Source organism: Buteo buteo, chromosome 25 (genome assembly GCF_964188355.1).
Source record: "Buteo buteo chromosome 25, bButBut1.hap1.1, whole genome shotgun sequence".
NCBI lineage: Eukaryota > Metazoa > Chordata > Aves > Accipitriformes > Accipitridae > Buteo > Buteo buteo.
Genome location: NC_134195.1, coordinates 1,155,414 through 1,173,917, shown reverse-complemented (window position 1 = coordinate 1,173,917; position 18,504 = coordinate 1,155,414). Strand labels below are relative to the sequence as shown.

Sequence of the window (18,504 nt, the reverse complement as noted above, 5' to 3'; positions counted from 1 at the left end):
CTGCCATCCATTTTGCCTTTCCAACTGGCGAGCTGATCGGACAAGGACTGTTTCCCAGTCAGGTACCTACCGAAACTGCTCCAGTCTTGGCTGGAGTTTATAAGCCCTATAATTATATGAGAAATGTGGAGCAACTGCTCTGAAAGTGCATTTTCATGATTGTCCTGCAATAAGACATGTTCTTAAGCCCCGAGTTTATGATCCAGCCAGAGTCGAACCTGACTTCGGTTCGCCGGTACTCTTGTGCAGTCGGGCAACGAGCCTGGCTCAAAGGCTCCTGAGTAACTGGGGGCTACTGGGTCCTGGGGGATACTGGCTTCGTTTATGGCAGAAAACAGCACCGAAAAGCCCATCTCTTTGTGGTATTGAGACAGCATTAGAACACGCGAGTATGCCAGCAATACAACACTTTGACCAGACACATGATCGCTATAAAAAAAAGGTAAAACTGGTATGAGGCCAAGTTAAGTTTTTGGAATTTCCTCTTAAGTACTTCCATGAGTTCCACATCCTTTTCACTGCTCTTTACCAACTTACAGCATGATCAACATATTAAAAAACTTAATGACTTTCTTTTGAGGGAAAAAAGATTTTTTTGTCTTTCTCTTCTTAAACAGTTTTATTCTTTAGAGCATTAAAAAGAATATTTTACCTTCCTGTCCCACAGAGCCAGGGATACCCTGCGTGCCCTTGAGGCCTTCAATGCCAGGGAAACCAGGATCACCGCCTTCGCCTTTTTGTCCTGTGCTGCCTCTTGTGCCTGGAAAACCACAAAACCAGTATATTCTTTTCATAATCTGTATACGACCCTAAGATAACAAGCATAATGTGAAGTTGGTTACTGAATGGGTCCTGGTCTTGCCGCATAAAAATATTCTTCTAGTCAGGGTGCTTGCATAATCTGGGAGCATCAGTAGTCATCTACAGCATGCTGGCCAAACCATCACTGAATTTGTTTTTAAAAGTACTCCCCAAATTATGTGGAATATAACACTGATGTTCAAGTGTACATCATGTGCAGGGAAATTTTAGTACATTACCTAACCAACCCAATCCAAAATTGACCTGACTGCTATCCCATCTTCCATCATCATGGCCTGATATTGTTCCTTTTGTCATCAATGGCAAAAAAATATATAGAAATGTTTACTGGAGTTGCACATGATTGATGTTTACTGCTCTATAACTGTACTTTCAGTTGAAGAGGTAAACACAGCACATACTCATTTCAACAAAGAAAAGATGAACCTCTTCAGGAGCTGTCATGAGAGCGCAGGTTCAACACCCACCGACAGCCCACGGTAAGCTCCCCCTCCCTTCCTCTGTGGACTTTGGTATGTGAAAAGTAATACATCCAGAGCAACTGTGAAATTAATACCTGTTAAGCCTGGCACACCAATGTCCCCTTTAAGGCCTGGCATTCCTGGTAAGTTTATAGTATCTCCCGGCTCACCTATTTTAAGCAAAAATGAACAGATGAGCAGTAAGGCTTTAACTTAAACTGTATTTCCTGTTTTGAAGGAATTGCAACTTCTGAGGCAAAATTCAGTAATTATTATCTTTCTAGAATAAAAGAGGAATAAGTTAAAGAAAGAAAACCATAAAGTCTCTACAACAGCCGCCCTCCCTGCCATGGATGGATTTATCCGTAGACAGTACATGTTGCATGAATTTAACAGTATTAACCTTTTCACAGCCTCCCACATCTACAATATCATTCTGTAAGACTGTACGAAGACTCTTTAAGACTGAAGACCCCCTAAGACTCTTCAGAACTTAGTGTTGAACATTTGATGGGTAATGAATACAAAGAGCGCTCAGATCAGAGAACAAACTCACCTATTTCACCATGTGAGCCAGGAGTACCAAAATGGCCTGAAATTCCTGGAATGCCCTTTTCTCCCTATCATATGATTGAAAACAGGTATCAGTTAACGAGGGTAAGGATTTATTCAACCTTCCAAGCAGCACAATTTGGAAATATCAAAAAAAGGCTATTAAATTTACGATTTTTGAATTTCCGTAGTACTTTATAGAGTCATTTGGCTGAAATCAGTTAAACCAAACCAGTACAAACCAAGAGGCAAGTTTGAAATTGAGAACATCCTATTACACATATATGGTAGTGAGTCCTTGTGCTGGTTTCGGCTGGGATAGACTTGATTTTCTTCATAGTAGCTGGTACGGGGCTATGTGTTGGATTTGTGCTGGAAACAGTGTTGATAACACAGGGATGTTTTCATTATTGCTGAGCAGTGCTTGCACAAAGCCAAGGCCTTTGCTGCTTCTCCCCCCACCCCACCAGCGAGGACGCTGGGGGGGCACAAGGAGTTGGGGAAGTCCTACTGAAATCTAAGGGCAAAGCTACCTGAGAAAGGAACATAGTTTTTGGCTCTCTTAAATAAACTATGTCTGAGTCTCGACTGTCAGGCCTTTTTTTAAGAGTTTATTTCTTCCAGTGTAACTTATTTTGCAGCCCAAGTGAATCATGGTGAATTACCCTCTAGGAGCTGAGATTCTTAGACGCGTCTCTTCTACTGCTAGATGAGTGACAGTGAGTAATTTTTGGCAGTGGTACCATCAGTCCTGGGAGAAAGGGAAGAGTAAGCCCAGCACTGAGAATAATTGTACCCACAGCTACAGCAACAGGACCAAGGACCTAGAAGGAACTGTCTGGGTCCTCATCAGCAAAAAGCTGGCGCATGAAATTTGGATGTCTCCCAACGAGAAAAGAAAGGACTCTGCTTAATGAACGTTGGAGGGATCGAGCAAAAATATTTGATCTATCTATTCAATTTTTATTGCATTTCTATCTGTTCAGCACAATTTCAAGGGGTGAACGCCACTCCCTAGAGAAGCTGAATGCCGGCACAAGGACACCCTTATTCCCTCACGGGCATGAACTCACCCTGCCTCCGGTGCTGCCAGGGAAGCCCCTGATGCCAGGAGAGCCGGCTGGACCGGGGTACCCTTTCAGACCTGTCAGCCCTTTCGCACCGATGTCCCCTTTCACACCGGCCACGTAGCTGGGATGCCCAGGGGACCCTGGAGTTCCCGTCTTTCCGGGAACGCCTGGCATTCCCTTGCTACCTGCAGGAGGGGAAGAAGAAAAATAAAGACTTAAACTGTTAGAGCTGAGAAGGCTGACACGCAGTTGCTTGTGCGCAAGAAGTTTTCCTGCTAGCACGGCACCGTGATGCGCGAGTACAAAAAGGCAGCACACACACACGCGACACAACCCCACGCAGCTTTCCTCAGGGGTGGCTCCGTGAAACGCAGCCGGGAGCTCAGCTTTCGCTGTCGGAGACTTTGCTGGGGGGGGGCTGCAGCGCAGTGGTACGACGAGTGGGGAATATGTAATATGGTAACTGAGAAAGGACACCGATCCATAGTCCTGAATGTGCTTGCTTAGTTTTGCTGTGACCACTGACCTTTTAAGCCAAAGAATCCCTTCGTGCCCCTTTCTCCAACATCTCCTTTTTCACCTTTAACTTCCAACATCAGGCTGGGCTTGAGCTTTGGGGGTTCTCCCGGGGGGCCTTGATCCCCACGGTCACCTAAAGGGTAAAAAACCCAACCATGTTACAAAAAGCTAGTCAGCGGCCCTGTGTTGGAAAAAGCAAACAGAAGAGTGAATTTAGCAAAAAGGGATTAATAGATAATCTTGCACAAGCTATGGAAAATCCACTTGCATAAAAAGTTACCTGTGTCAATACAACGTGTCAGCAGAACAGTCAAGCATAAGAAAACACAAAAACTGAGTTAAACTTTTCTACATATGACCCTGGGGAGCTGGACCCAGACTCCTCTGTGATAGATAATTCACCTCCCAGCAGATCAGTTAGGTGTCACGTGTTTATAAAAAACCAAAAAGCACAATGGAGAAAGCACAGAAAAGTAGGTTACTTCCCCTGAAAGGGAAACTCTCAGTCAAAAAGCCTTGGGCGAAAGAAAGCGTTTGGATTTGTTACCAGTTATTTTCTTGATTTGAAGGTTAGTAGTGACATCAGTAAATAATATCCTGAAGAAAGGACCCAAATAGACTGTATGACTCTCTAGTTCTTTGTGGGATGCAGAGACAGGCCAGGCACCCAGACCTGTCTCCTACGATCATGTGCTGTCTTAGACTTCTTCACCAAGAAGCAGATTTGCACTTCTCTTCACAGGGGCTGTTTTCACACTTGCCTTTTGCTCAGACCTCCCCTGAATTACTGGCAGCACTGTTTTGCAGCCTTTGAACTGCAGACTGCTTTTTCTTAAGTACCTATCTCTGGGTCCCTAGAAAGAACATTTTGGCCTTGTGGTAAAGCATGTATTTAAAGATAATTGTATGCAAAGAGAGGACTGAGTTAGAGTTTTCATTTCACTGATGATATCAGCTGATATGTTTCTGACTTTTAACTACTTAATTGCCTGGTTTTCTGAATATTTCAGTGCCTTTACAGTGCAACTGGAGCAAAATCTGAGTCTTTTCCCCCAAACACCTTATGCTTCTTGGGAAAAGGTCCTGTTGAGTTCTGTACATGCCCAGAGGTGCCACTATCTGAGCTCAGCTGAATAATGAGATGTCTGTCTCCAACCTTAAACGTATAAAGATTCACAAAGAAGTAACCTTTCCCTGAGCCCAAAATCCAGGCCTCTCGGCCAGAGGCCCATGTGCGAAATCGGTGGAGGAATGTGGAGGAGCTAAATATACCATGTGAAAAATGTGTCATCTTTGTCTTTGTGTCCTTGTAAAATAGTTCTCCAGATGTGAAAAGCAAACACGCTGGTACCACCCGTAAGCAAATACCTTTAAAGCCGCGTGCACCCTCTGAGCCTTTATCGCCCTGAGCCCCCGGCGGGCCAAATTCTCCTTTGATTCCCTTGATGCCCGGTCTTCCTTTTAGGCCTGTCATGCCTTTGAAACCATCGATGCCAGATGAACCTTTTAAGCCTTTAAAGAAAGAACGGGAAGAGAACTGTTACCTCACTCAGATTTCTGCAAACTCAGTCAATGTTAACCAGCAACACATGACTAAAACGGTATGAAAACTCCAGTGCAGCAAGCAGTACCTATTTTTGGGCCATCTGCAGCTCTAGATCAGGCACCCAAGCTCTCCAAGAGGTAGAGAAGGGCAGGGGTACCCTGAACGGCCTCAGCTGGCCAAGAGGAGATGCGGAGGTGACCAGAACTTTGTGTCTTCTTCTGAAAGATCAGCTCAACCCCCCTCCTATAGACGAGCTACAGAAAGGCACCTAATTCTCCACAAGGTTTGTAGTCAGTCCATTCTTCTACATGTAGAGATACAAATCACAGGTCTAGGACAGCCTGGCCCTTTCTCACCAAAAATTCCCGTGCTCCTCCTTTCTAAAGAAGAGGACGCTGTTTTACACGGGTCATGGTAACAAAGAGATCTTCATTCCTCCCAAGTGAGAGCTGATCAGTACTCCAGAGTTGTCCAAGGAAGAAAGTCCTATCTTTCCAACTGATGGAATTGCAACATGCATTTTTAGGCATTTGTCCCCTCTTTGTGTTTAACTTGGCTTCAGTGGAGTGGAATCCTGTTGAAACTCCCTGCATGATGTAGACAACTTGCATTATACATAGCATTTTCGTGGCTGGCAAGTGAGAATCTCACCTTCTCTATATGTAAGATTAGTATCCTGGTAAAAGTAACCATTGAGGTCTTGTGTCTGGCATTGCTCAGTACACAACTGCCAGCTTTAAAAAACTTTAAAGGTTTGGAGAAACATCTCTTCAGTTTCCCTGAGAGCCAGTGGGACTGGGACAAGGGAAGGACTTTTGGAGAGAGAAAAGAGTAAATACTGTATATTTTTTAAAAGGAGAAATAAAACAGCCATTGCCTTTCTAAATAGGGCTGCATGTCACAAGCTAGCATTTTGCCAAGCACAGCACAGGGAAAAACAGACAGTGGTTTTGGAATATATTAGGCACACAACCCTAATTCTTCTGTTTTAAACAGAGGTAGCCCAGCAGAGAACACGTCCTGTCCATCTCAGCACAGAACAGCTGTAAGCAACATTACTTTTTTTCAAAGCAACTGTCCAGAGCTCACCTTTATCTCCTGGAAAGCCAGCCAGTCCGCTTATGCCGGGGGGACCAGTCACACCAGGTATACCTTGTAATCCCGGGTAACCCGTTTCACCTTTGTCACCGGACAGACCCTTCAGGCCCACGGGGCCGGGAAAACCTTGCTCACCATCTTCTCCCCTAGCACCAGGTGGACCTGCCGTGTGAACACGCCAACAGGGAGATTACAAAGCGTTTGGACACACATGATGATTTCATACAAAGTAGCTCAAGAGGGAGAAAACTGCTATCCCACCAGCTTCATGTTGGGGGGGGGGGGAAATTAGGATTTTTTTTTTTTTCTTCTTTTTTTTTTTTTTTTTTTTTTTTTCCAGAGAAGAATTGCAGAAACGATTATAAAGACAAAGCAGCCCATCAATGCAAACCAGTCCGCTACCAGCTTGGTTCTGTACCCACTCCCAACAGGACCTTCTCCTCTTTGAATTAAGCCCCTTTTCCATAAGACTCCTCCTGTTCCGTGGCTCCCTTCTCCCAGTCTGCCACCAGCAAGCTCTGACCTGGCTTGGTAGGCGGCTATGGAAGGAAAAGCAGCAGCTCTACTAGCGAGGACCCCCGCCACCCCTACTTCCCACCTGCGATACCAGCACAATTTGCAATCGCAGCGTCTGCACTACTCCTGTCGTCTCCCCGGCTGGGAATTAAAGCGCGGCACGTGCCACAACCCCAAGCGTAACTTCCCGCTGTGGAAACCACACGGTTGCCGTGCCACGGAGCGCTGGCAGGAGGAGTGACGCAGGACCGCGGTATTTCCTCACCAACAGGTCCTCGAGAGCCAGGCCTGCCGTCTGGCCCAGGGTTTCCTGGTGGCCCTGGGAATCCACGTGTTCCTGGTGTTCCTGGCAGTCCCATCAAGCCAGGGAGACCTTGCGGCCCTGGATCTCCTTTGGGTCCTGGCAAACCTGGGTTACCATCCGCTCCTAAAATACCATAATCATGCATTAGAGAGAGTAAATATCTAGAGAGCCGATTACCACATATCACTTCTGTGTGTGCACTGGTCCTTCAGGGTATGTTCTTCCTCTGAAAATTCAGTAAGAACAGGAAAAGCAAAGTAAAAGACTGCTCATTAGTTTTACAATAATTGACATTACCAGTACTGATCTCGTTATTTGCATCGGAAAGGTTGACTGGCTCCTTCAAATGAATGGAAACAATTTGGCACCAGGTGGATATAGATGGAACAGGTCTCTTCCACTTTTAACCCCAGTAATTCTGTAATTCCTGACCTCTCTCTCTATCACATACATCTTTGTAAGAATCAAATCAAGGAGGTGACTGAACCACTGAAATAATGCTCTCTATCTTTTCTAAAATGTGATGGGCAGGAATGGGAACATTTAAGGCAGACAGTGGGTTCTGGGTTTGTGTTGTTCAGAAATTTTCAAGTAAGGTCGTTACAAGGCATTGTTACAAGATTCATACAAATTCCTAAGCAAAAAGGCCCTGATTCTACATGACAGTGCACTGGGTGAAAACTTACATCTCTACAATGTAAGAGCAAAGGGGGTGTCAAGATTTAAAAGGTAATGCCTGCTTTGCATTCAGATTGGAGAAGCAGCAGCATACATGACCTCAAAAGTACACGGCACTTAAAATCCAGGCCAAGTGAATCTGCTTCTCTTTATTCAGGTTCTACATCAGCGTAGGTCCATTGGCTTGACTGCAGTTAGGTGTGCTTTATAACTGAGGTCACATAAGGTGAGTTTTCTCAATGACAGAATACAGGCTTTAGCTCTCTGTTCGGAAGGGCTAGCAGTTTAAGTGGCATAGATAATATCAAGGAATCACTAGCTACTTCACAGAAAACTAAAAGAAAAAAAGACTCATACAAAAATTCACATGCTTTTTTTGGAGCCATTCTGTCAGAACTAAAATAAACCAAGATCAGACAAACTAGTAATGCTTTTTCTTTTCACTGTACTTATTATTACTGAAAACTACAGAAATGCTTAGAAAGAAGGTACAAAGTCACACAATTTTTTTTCCTCTTCAATCCATGTTTTACCTTGAATTTCTTCCCCTTTTCAGAGGTATTAGTGATGTCTTCTGTCTTTTCTCAAACTTGCCAAGTGCCACAGAGCTGCCTTCATTCCTTTCCTTCACTCGGGGGGTCTACTAAAGGTCAAACCAGCTCTCCCCACTTCAAATAACTCACATAAGATAACACTCTTATTTTCTTTTTTTATTTGTATTGAAAATCATGAGAAGAGTCTCCAAACCACGCTCCTGTGATACAGCTCCTTGCTTTGAGTTAGTCACTCAGTTACTACTCTTTTCTCACTTCCACAACAGGGCAAGGGGGGTAATCAGCAGTCCTAAATTTAACTATGTGTCTAAATGCTATTGAAATGGTGTAGCAGGGGATGCTTAATTCCCACATGTGCTTTTGAAAGCCCTCCACAGAATTCAGAGTAACAAACTCAGATTTTGTAGAGAAGCTATGGTTTTCTCTGTTTTCTAGAGGGAGTTTAGCATGTTTCTTAAGCTCTGTGAAATAATGAAATAAAATGAACACCCCGAAGTTATGAATAAGTATATAATGTTATCTTTTTCTTGTTTCTGAGTGCCTAAAGACTGACCAGGTAAAATGGTTTATTAACATTTACTAAACACTATGTCCTCCTAGTTAAAATTTACAAACTCTGCACTAGTGCAGTTTGCTATTCTGCAAAGCCATGTATTATCCAAACATCTTCTGGCATGGGAAACAATCTCAGTAGTACACAGTACGTAAGTGAAAAGTCAGGATAACGACTACAGCACCATTCCCTTAACTACAGTGTGAAAAATTAACAGTACACCTGAACACAACAAAGACGAGCAAAATCTGGTTCTCTGGTATCCTACTGTAGCCGATTCCATGCAGTGCAATGTGAAGGAGCGCTGGTCATAAGCAATGGATCTCCACAAGGTGTCTGGAGGTGCCAGGCATATTGGTAACAGTTGAGGCAGATGGGGAAGGGGTGGGAGATCGTCAGGCACTGGGATTTGATGCTGGGGTCACCAGTACCTCCAACGCGTCCTAACACGGTCTCTTACTGCTCTCACATCTCTATAACTTGGCGACGTTTATATCACACTCTTACCCAAACATTTATTTATTTGAAGTAGCTGTTACCTCTAGCTCCCGGTACTCCTTGATCTCCTGGCAGGCCCTTCAACCCCGGAAAGCCGGGGAGCCCGACGTCCCCTCGGGAACCTGCTGCCGCTCCCAAAACGTCGCCAGGAAAGCCCTTCGGTCCTGGCACTCCCGGAGCGCCGGGATTTCCTGCAAGGCCTGGGTGTCCCTGCAGTCCAGGCAGACCGCTGGGGCCCCTGTCTCCCCTCGGGCCAGTAAAACCTATAAATAAAACAGGGACTAGGCGTCACAGGGTTTGCTACAAATGTTGGAGTTCAAATCCTACATACACCATCATAACGCTTCTTGTATTATTGTAATTTGCAATTCAGTTTGTCATTTGTTCTTTGCAGAAACCTGTAGAATCAAACAAAGTGTTATATAAATGTTTTTAAACCACGTAGCATTTATAAGAACATTTGACCAAACGTGGAAGTCGGGAGGACTTACAGGTGACCCCTCAGGATACCTAGTGCCTGGGTGATGAAGGAGCCCCAGCTCTGAGCACAGTTACTTCTGTGCAACTATTTTGTCACAGCTATTGCAGCATTTTATAAACATCTTATTCTGCAAGGACAAAAAAACGGTTCCTATACACAAAAACCTGGTTTGATATGCAGCAGGGGTAAGACATTTCAGGGAGTCAAATTTAAAAGAATAAATGAGGAGTGAATGCGTATCGGTAAAGCGGGAAGACCTGGGGGAGCTGCCCGGATGGGTCATCGCTGTTGCTGCTCCCCACACATCTGAAGGCACCAACACCAGTCGCTTCACGCCCTCGATGGAGGAACGCCACCGTCCCCGTCCTCCACCCTCAGGTGAACGACCGGGAGGGCACGAGCTCCCCTTACCACAAATGACAGGGGAAAGGCTTCTTGTGGACTGGGAAACTGGACCTGGACTGGAAGTTAAGTCCAAGCACCAGTGAAAGACAGTATGGAAAACTGCAGAAAATTGGTCTGAGTGCTGAGCACCCTGTGGCCTGGGAGCCGTATGGTATGGGAGCCCTAATTCAGCTTTTAGAGCACTCTGCAGAGCTTAGCAGGGGAAGTAGAAGTGCGTGGTCCTGCCCTACGCGGCACAGAGCCATGTTTTGCAATGCATCCCTTGCCTGTTGACCAGGACACGCAACAACTCTCCTTTTGCCTTCTGTTTTGCTACTACAGATGCAGTAGATGAGCCTAGAGAATAATTTCAGGTCGTGTGCTGCCTTAGGGCAAAGCAGCACCTGGGCACTGGATTTGGGATAGTTTGCAGCACTTTGGTATCTGTGAGGATTTAGGACTTGGAAAAGAGATGGAGAGAATTTCTAAAGAGCTCCTAAATTATGATGCATCAATGGCTTCTGAATTGTGCTACAAAAAACCCTCAGTGCCCATTTCTCTGACCAAATTAACCTGGTCAGCCACAGGGAAGTGGTAGTTTCTGGCAGTAGCTCTTGGACTGACTGATGATCTGTGAACACACCCACTGCAGTTTATTACATGTGTGTGCAGGAGCACTATTTTAGGCTCATCTGACTTACTGTCTACAAACAGATTGACTATACATGCAATTAATTGATGTGTCTTGGACGTCCTGGAATGCTGGAGAGATACAGAAGCCCTGGGATTTAATCTGTACCTATTATAGACTAGCATAAAATATGACAGGCACTGAACACTTGCAAACAATGTTTGGAAACACAGTCATCTAGGGGCAAGGTGAGTAGCTAGTACTCCACCTTTGATATGTCCAGTATAATTTATACTAATGTTGGAAAAAGTCAAATAGAAATACTAATACTAGTATTTTCTTGCTTTCTGCATCATTATTCTGAATATATTCCATTTGGAATCTGAAGTATCTTGTTATTGAATTTCTTTATTTCTACATGAACTTAATGAATTTTTATTATCACATTTATAATTTTTCACTATAAAGTAGATTTTAAAAGGTTGGCATCTATGTTACTTTTCATCATTATAGAAGTTGCAGGAAATCCTTTTGGATTTGAAAAGTAGCACTTTTGTATAATAGTTTATTGTTTGAATGTGGAAGGGAAGCTAAGTCAAAAATGTATCTGGAATCAAGTTTTTGTGTTTCAGTGACTGTAGTGAAGAAGTCAAAAGTATATAAAGAATGACAAATTATTTCAAGATACCTGGAGGACCTGGGAATCCTTCCCGGCCTGGATCACCTCGTGTGCCATTTAGCCCTGGGTATCCCACTGGACCTGGATCCCCTGGGAATCCTCTTGCACCTTTTGCACCTAAACAATATAAAAGAAAAGAAAGTAAGAAAGTGTGATCTGAACAAACAAAAGAGAAACGTGCATATAAGGTAAGAAAAGGTAGTGGTAAATATCATCATGATGTGTTTCTGGATGCAAAGATGAAACTTTTTCTTAAATTTCATGGGATTATACTGTAGCTCTTTAGCAGTATTCAAGATCCCAAGACATGGACCAAAAATCTAGGCTAAGTGCTCTTACAAACATGGATTAACCTGACTTAAAGACTGATGATGTGGAGACTACTAGGGTGAAAATAATTAGTCTCACAGACTTTTGGAGACTTTTAATATTTTGTAAATTAAGGTTTTTAGCTTCAGGTCAAAAGGCAATGCCGAAGAAGAACCTCAACAGAAACGGGCATAGACAAGATGCTGTACGAGGGACAAATTTTTCCCTTCCCTGCTATACTGATCACAGAACAAGAGCAGGCTGGTTTAGATAACCACAAAACAGAAATGTAAGGCTAAAGGTTAGATCTAATCATCCTAGAAACTGAATACAAATTAACTAGCCTACTTATTATATTTGTAACAGTACAGGTCTATAGCTTCAGTAGAAAAGCAGTGCTGTGCCCTGAAAAAGCATTCCTCTGGCACTGACCTCGTGTTCAGCTCCTGACAGGTAAAATGACACCTTGCTTGCCTATGATGTAGTATTTGACATTTGGGCAAGTATTACTGTTTCTTAACATCTCAAAACCTGCAAGCATTTCGTAGGATTCTTTTGGTTTTGTTTTTTTTTTTCCCCCATACAACAGTTTTATTACGTGACTCTTGTTAATTCATTGCATTCCAAGATCAAGATTTTTTTTGGTGACGTTATTTGAAAATTATTCCTGTGGAACACTTTGTTTCCCTACCTTCCCCAGCTCCTTGAACTCTTTAAGTTCCCAGCTCAGGCCTGAAGGTCAACAACATGCTTTCACATTTTAAGTGTTGTTGCTTAGCATCACCATGAGTTACAACTCGTTTATTTATTACACCGAAAGCAAGTTTCTCTCCACCTCTAACTATGACAAACCAAGGAAAAGATCACTTGAATTTTGATACTTTTTTCTACTCTAGTTTTCTGAATTTCCATTATTTAACCATGATTTTTTGCAGTTTTAGCTGTTGTTTGTGAAGGGGAGAAGGAAACCTTTAAAAAGACCACAGATAAGGTGCACATAAACAGCCAATGCAGTGTGAATAGCATTTTCTCCATGCCGTACAGGACTATTGTTCTTTCCTTTATATGAACAATAACTTCTCAGAAAGCAATTAAAAGGAAAAATCCTAGGCTTTCAGGTCTCAATGAAAAATTCTAATGTGCCTCTTACCCAAATATCATCTTGATCTTGTTTCCCATCTGTAATAACTGACTTTCATTCATTCTGTTCAGTATTGCACTAATTAAAAAGCCATGTTAGAGAAAGAAGGCAGCAGATGGAGAACGCAACCACTGCTTACCACACATTTCAGTAACTCATTATGCAATGTTAGCTGGTGTTAACACGTTATGCCAAACAGTAGTAAGAAAAAGTTTTTATAGTAGACCAATGTTTAGTTTGCAAGCACTTTAGCTGTACACTTGAACCAGAAAACAAACATTTTATTCAACAGCAATCATGTAGGTCTTGAGACGACTGAATAACCAGGATGTAACTTAGGGTGGGCTGTGTACGTTGCCAGGAATTTCAAAGGAACACAAGGACATGAGAGTGTGAGACTATAAAGATGACTCCTTGCTTGATATACGGGGTGCCATCAGCACCGAGGACACCAAGAGACCTGATTGTCTATAGCATCGCTCCACCTGGGCTGAAAAGAAGGCAGGAAATCTTGTGGACAAAACCACATCACTCTAAGAAGACAATGAAAATAGTGTAAATGGGGTGTTGGTGTTTTTGTGTCAATCCAGAGAATGCGGGTAGGAATGATGCTCCAGGAAAGTAGATTGACACAGCTACAGCAACAAGAAGCTGCGACAAGTTGTAAACCTTGTCCTGGTCCTCCTGGGTTTCCAGCTCCCAAACTGCCTCACGCTGAAAGGTGGCTACAGACAGAGTTCTGCACTGGGCTCAGCAAGGGGCCTTTTCCAGTTTTTGGAAGGAAAGGATGGAAAACAAATCTTAAAATTACTGAAACATATAAGCTGACAAAGACAGAGAAAGATTTGTTAAAGAGCTAACCAAGAGTACAAAATACAAAACACACAAAACCAGCATCACTTGTGTCACAGCAGTCTTACAGCTAGGAGTTAAATCTGACTGTATTCACTGAAAGAAAAACCTTCAAGTTCAAATGAATGAAAGAGTAAATAAATCACACTTAGAAAAAAATTACAAAGATGGCAAAGAAAACAACCTTCAGAAGCATTGATCCTAACAACAAACTAAGGTGTTAGGACTAAGGAAAGATAGGTCAGAGATACGCATCACCTTTCAACAGAGATAAAATGTTCCCTTTTAAGATCCATTAGTCTGTGATAAATCAGTCCATCAATCCATGCATGCCATAATAGACCTTGTGCTGGAAAAAAAAAAAGGGCTCGACCTTAAAATTTATAGTCCAGCTCTCTGACCTTGGCTAAAGCACAGGGGGCACAGGAATGGGCATCAAGAATTTTACATTTCCCAAACTCTGAAGGGCCCAGTTATGGTTTTTGTCAGTACCTTTACCAGCTGGCAATGAGAAGGATTTACTAAGAAACAGCTTTATTGCTTAGGCTGGGAGTACATAAGCTTATAGGAACTACCAGTGCTGGTCAGAGGTTCCCTCTTCAAGGTCAATCGTTATGACCACTCATCACGCCTGTTCGTGTTCCTCTCGATGCCATCCCGCACAGTCCTTCAGACCCTGTCCCCACCTCCTCTTCCTTTTGGGAGGAGGTGGGGAACCCTCAGTGCTGGGCCACCGGGAAGGCCCAGGATCACCAGAAGGTCCCTCTGGGCTAGGGTGGACCAGCTCTGCAAGGAAGGCGCGCGTGGCTACAGGCAGCCCAACTGCGTTGCATCAGACGTGACACCGAGCCGTGTTGAAGACTTTAGGCTCACAGTTGCTGAAAGCACTCTGTGTAACGCACAAGGAGGAATTGTAACGAGGATCTCCCAGAGTCCCTATTGCAGCCTTTTATCACCCTGCTCTCGGGATTTTCCTTGTGAAGTGTCCAGTCAGCTCTGAGAGACCTTGGTACACCCTCTACCAATAAACTTGTAGACTCTCTCTGTACACTCTCACTTACTTGCATGTGGAGAGTAGCAAACGGGCTGTCCTTTCTGTCTTCTGTTTCATGGCTGCCGCACATTAGCAAAGGCAGAAATAGCTCCGGAATGGTGCAGCCACCTGGGCTGCAGGCTGCTTAGATCCCTCTGCCAGCTTCAAGTGAATGCTCCCCTCCATCGTCATTTCTAAAACTCGCTGCCTGCTAAGGCTCAACCTTAATCGACCTTGCAAGATCTCCCTCAAAACGTAGCGTATGTGGGAAACAAAAGCGAAGGCAAAACGTCACCTGTGGCTCCTGGCAGTCCTGGCTTGCCTTGGGATCCCTTTGGTGGCCTCACGCAGCCCGCGCCTGCAAACAAAGAGGGTTATTTGCACCACACGTGCTCATGTGATGCTTCTCGTCAGCTCTGCACCTGCAGTTGAGACTACAGCGTTAAAGCAGGTGAGTGAAGTTAACAGGCAAAACCCTAATTTGAAACAAGTTTTATTCTTCATTAAAAAACCCAGTTGGTCATGGGTGGCATTTGCAGGGGAGCACTCAAGCTGAGCTCCACCCCAAGAGCTGCTCTTCTGCCTGTTTTACAGGGGCTATAGTGGCTGCTCCGGTTAGACTGGCATGGGAAGGGTAGTCCACCCTCATCGATGACTGTATTTTTCAGAATAAGAAAAACACTTTGTTTCCCTGTGGGCAGTTTATACCCCTGAAGCAATCAAGTCAAATTTTGGTATAAATGAAGGGTTTTTTTCTTTGTATGTCACGTTGCACTGAAAATCTTCAAAGTTCTTCCTTAAAAGAAGTTGCTTGAATTTTCTTGGGCACCTAATTTCTGGGACTGTTGTTATAGATTGCACGGTAATCATTATTTTGTCACAATAAACACGCAGGAGCAATGAAATAAACAATTTCTGAATTACAAAGCTAGAAGTGCAGTAATTTTAGAATGTTCAATTTGATCAAATTACTTTTGAGCTATGTACAGTATATGCATGGTTATTTGTGACCTGAAGTTCAAACAGTTTACAATTGAGAGCATCCAAAGTAGTTATCACAAAGAAAGTATCAAGCCATAAGAGCAGCATAAGATGAAATATTAAAATATATTCAAGCCATTTGTAGGTACAGTACCTGACCATATTGGCTCGGTTCCATCTCCCCTAGAAAAGTCTTCAATGACCTGCCCACAGTCTATGAGCAAAGAATGGGAAAAGACAGTTACTATTTAAAAGAGAAAAATTGTAAAATGCTCTCAATTCTAACCAAAATGTCTATTACAACACCAGATAATGTATTCTCTTATGTATTATGCATATAGACAACACAAACCATTTGCTATAAGATACTGGAACTCTCTATCCATATATTACTTAGATCCAGGCTGAAACCTAGCCCTGTCAGAGTTAGGAGGCTGTGTCCCATGCACTCTGTAGGGTTGGCAGGTGTTTGTTCTGGCTGGAATATTCTGCCAGGCATCTCAACGTCAAGCAATAAAACTCTGAGCCTGAGCTCTTGTGAATGTAGCCCTGGCATTCTTATACTGGAAGGGACTCGGAAAGCTGCAGAGATACTGTGAAGAGCTCGGAAGGATGGACACATGATTTCCTCTGGTCAATGAAAAGTTTATGTTGGATGGGGAAGACCCGAGAAAACCACCTGCGAGTACTGCAATGGCAGGACATTTCTCCATTGCCTCCAGCTGCTTGAAACCTGAAAGGCGTTACCTGCTGGCACTGACATTCATTCATGCTCTTTCAATACCCGACATGAAACTACTGGGACTTCTGATGTATGCCCTTCTTGAAGATTTCTGCACGACTAATACAAGCAATCCCTTTTTACCCACACAACCCCCCCCCAACGCTGCCTCTTCCACGGTGCGTCGTACAGATGCTGCACACAATTCGGTGACGATCCCCGTGGATTTGCCGTAAGACAGTGATGTCTCTTACCAAGTTGGCCAGGTTCTCCTGGCGGGCCAGGCGGACCTGGAGGTCCCCGGGTTCCGTCCTGTCCGTGGTCACCTGGAGAACCCCGGTACCCTTTTGGACCAGGAAATCCTTCACCCGGAGGGCCGGCTTCTCCTGGAAAGCCCTTTGGGCCTAATTCACCTGGATAACCAGGATCACCGGGCAAACCTCTGATACCGTCACCCTGCGGGAAGGGAAGAGAGGTGGTCACCCCGGCTTCGCTGAGAAACAAACAGAACTCGGACAGTTGAACTACTCTCGTGAATAACGTCTTATGGGCAGCAATTCCTCAGGTGTCGCAGCCCAGCTCTTCAAATCAGCACTGCAAATAAAACTTATTTGAAATAGTCTGACTTTAATTTAGACCTCAAGGCAGAAAAGGCATGAGAGAAGCACTCTTGGTGGGAGTGTTCCCCTAAAAATGCTGGCCCATGAACGGCACGCGGGCAAAACGAATCACTGCTGTGGAGAGGCTTGTTGCCCTTTCTGAAAAGCTGCGAGTGGGTTTTGGGGAAACCACATGCATCGCTAGAGATGTTCTGGTGTGGCATTTACTTCTGAGACCTTGAGAAAAGCTGACATAAAATTGCGCCCAAATGGGCAGAGTTTTTTCTTTGTCTGTTCCTCTAGTGATATTTCTACACCACTGAATCAACATCTTATGAACATCACTAGAAAACGTTTCCATCCTCAGAAGTAATATAAAGTACCATCTTTATTGGTAGTAAAAAGCACTGTGGTCCAGATTGAATGATATGGCTCTGGCCCATCTTCAAATATGATGCAAGAGCATCCCAGTGGTCCAAAAAGGCATTTATGATGGACAATATGAATGCCTCTTGCAAGGTATTTAACTTTTTCTTTTGCTTACAGAAGGAGCTTAGAAAACAAACTAAAACTACTTGTCTAACTTCTAGATGGCTAGAGTTAGTTAGGTGAGGTGCTATCAAGCATATATATGATGACACAATCTACATTTTGAGGTCATAAAATTGTAGAAAATTTTGCTTTTCTTTAACTCAGTCGTAACAAAGCTGTTGAAGTTCAGTCACACAGAATCTCTCTGAGACAATGCTAGAAGGAGTCACTAATAAACCACTAATTATCACAAACTAACCAGTAATAACAAGCTGGCCTAGATAGGTTAGCTACTACTTAATTGTTTAAATAAAACGGAAATAAAAGTGAAAGACTGTTCTAAAAACCCTGAGAGTAAACCTGATATTTATCAATACCAGCAAAGCCAGTCTAGGTTGTGCATCATTATCTGTGAGAGAAGGATAGCCTGGTGATCATAACCCCTCCGAATTAAATGCATTAGTGATTGAGTGTGGTGGAAATGATTTAGCTATATTTGCTACTTACCGGCAGGCCAGGCTGTCCTGGTAAACCATCTAATCCATCTCTGCCTGGGAAACCATCTTCACCTCTGATACCAGGCAGCCCGGGATCTCCTCGGATTCCTTTGGTGCCTAAAGGAGACCTTTCATTGTGAGACCAATCTCTCATATAACAACCAAAAATAATAGCACAATATACGTGATATGAATTTTTACTCTACCTTTAGTAGTTATGTGTAAAGAATCTCCCTTTTCTCCTTTTGGTCCAGGAAATCCATCCTGACCTGAAAATCCCTGGTGTTACATACATTGAAGAAAAAAAAAGAAACAGAACCACTTAAGAAATAAGTATCAAGATATGCATTTCCACTGTCTTGCTTAAAAAAAAAAAAAAGTCTCCTTAAATTTTACTGCCTTCCTATTACTTTCTGTGAATGATTTCCTCTTCAGTAACCCCATTCTTGTGCCTGAATCTTTATTAATACGCTCTAACTAGGACCAAGGTGGAT

At 43.5% G+C, this 18,504-nt stretch overlaps 1 protein-coding gene across 2 annotated transcripts in view; it reads right to left on the bottom strand.

Annotated features, from left to right (window-relative positions):
• COL4A2 (collagen type IV alpha 2 chain) overlaps positions 1–18,504 on the bottom strand; it is a 141,608-nt gene that overhangs the window by 13,499 nt on the left and 109,605 nt on the right. For both annotated transcript variants that reach the window (XM_075057591.1, XM_075057592.1), the window contains exons 23-37: positions 18,217–18,289; positions 18,021–18,127; positions 16,638–16,839; positions 15,817–15,876; positions 14,977–15,039; positions 11,356–11,463; positions 9,213–9,434; positions 6,850–7,011; positions 6,060–6,230; positions 4,793–4,936; positions 3,432–3,557; positions 2,909–3,090; positions 1,840–1,903; positions 1,379–1,453; positions 653–760 (exon numbers count right to left, since the gene is read on the bottom strand). In XM_075057591.1, coding sequence (XP_074913692.1) covers positions 653–760; positions 1,379–1,453; positions 1,840–1,903; positions 2,909–3,090; positions 3,432–3,557; positions 4,793–4,936; positions 6,060–6,230; positions 6,850–7,011; positions 9,213–9,434; positions 11,356–11,463; positions 14,977–15,039; positions 15,817–15,876; positions 16,638–16,839; positions 18,021–18,127; positions 18,217–18,289 — 1,867 coding nt within the window. The remainder of the gene's footprint in view (positions 1–652; positions 761–1,378; positions 1,454–1,839; positions 1,904–2,908; positions 3,091–3,431; positions 3,558–4,792; positions 4,937–6,059; positions 6,231–6,849; positions 7,012–9,212; positions 9,435–11,355; positions 11,464–14,976; positions 15,040–15,816; positions 15,877–16,637; positions 16,840–18,020; positions 18,128–18,216; positions 18,290–18,504) is intronic.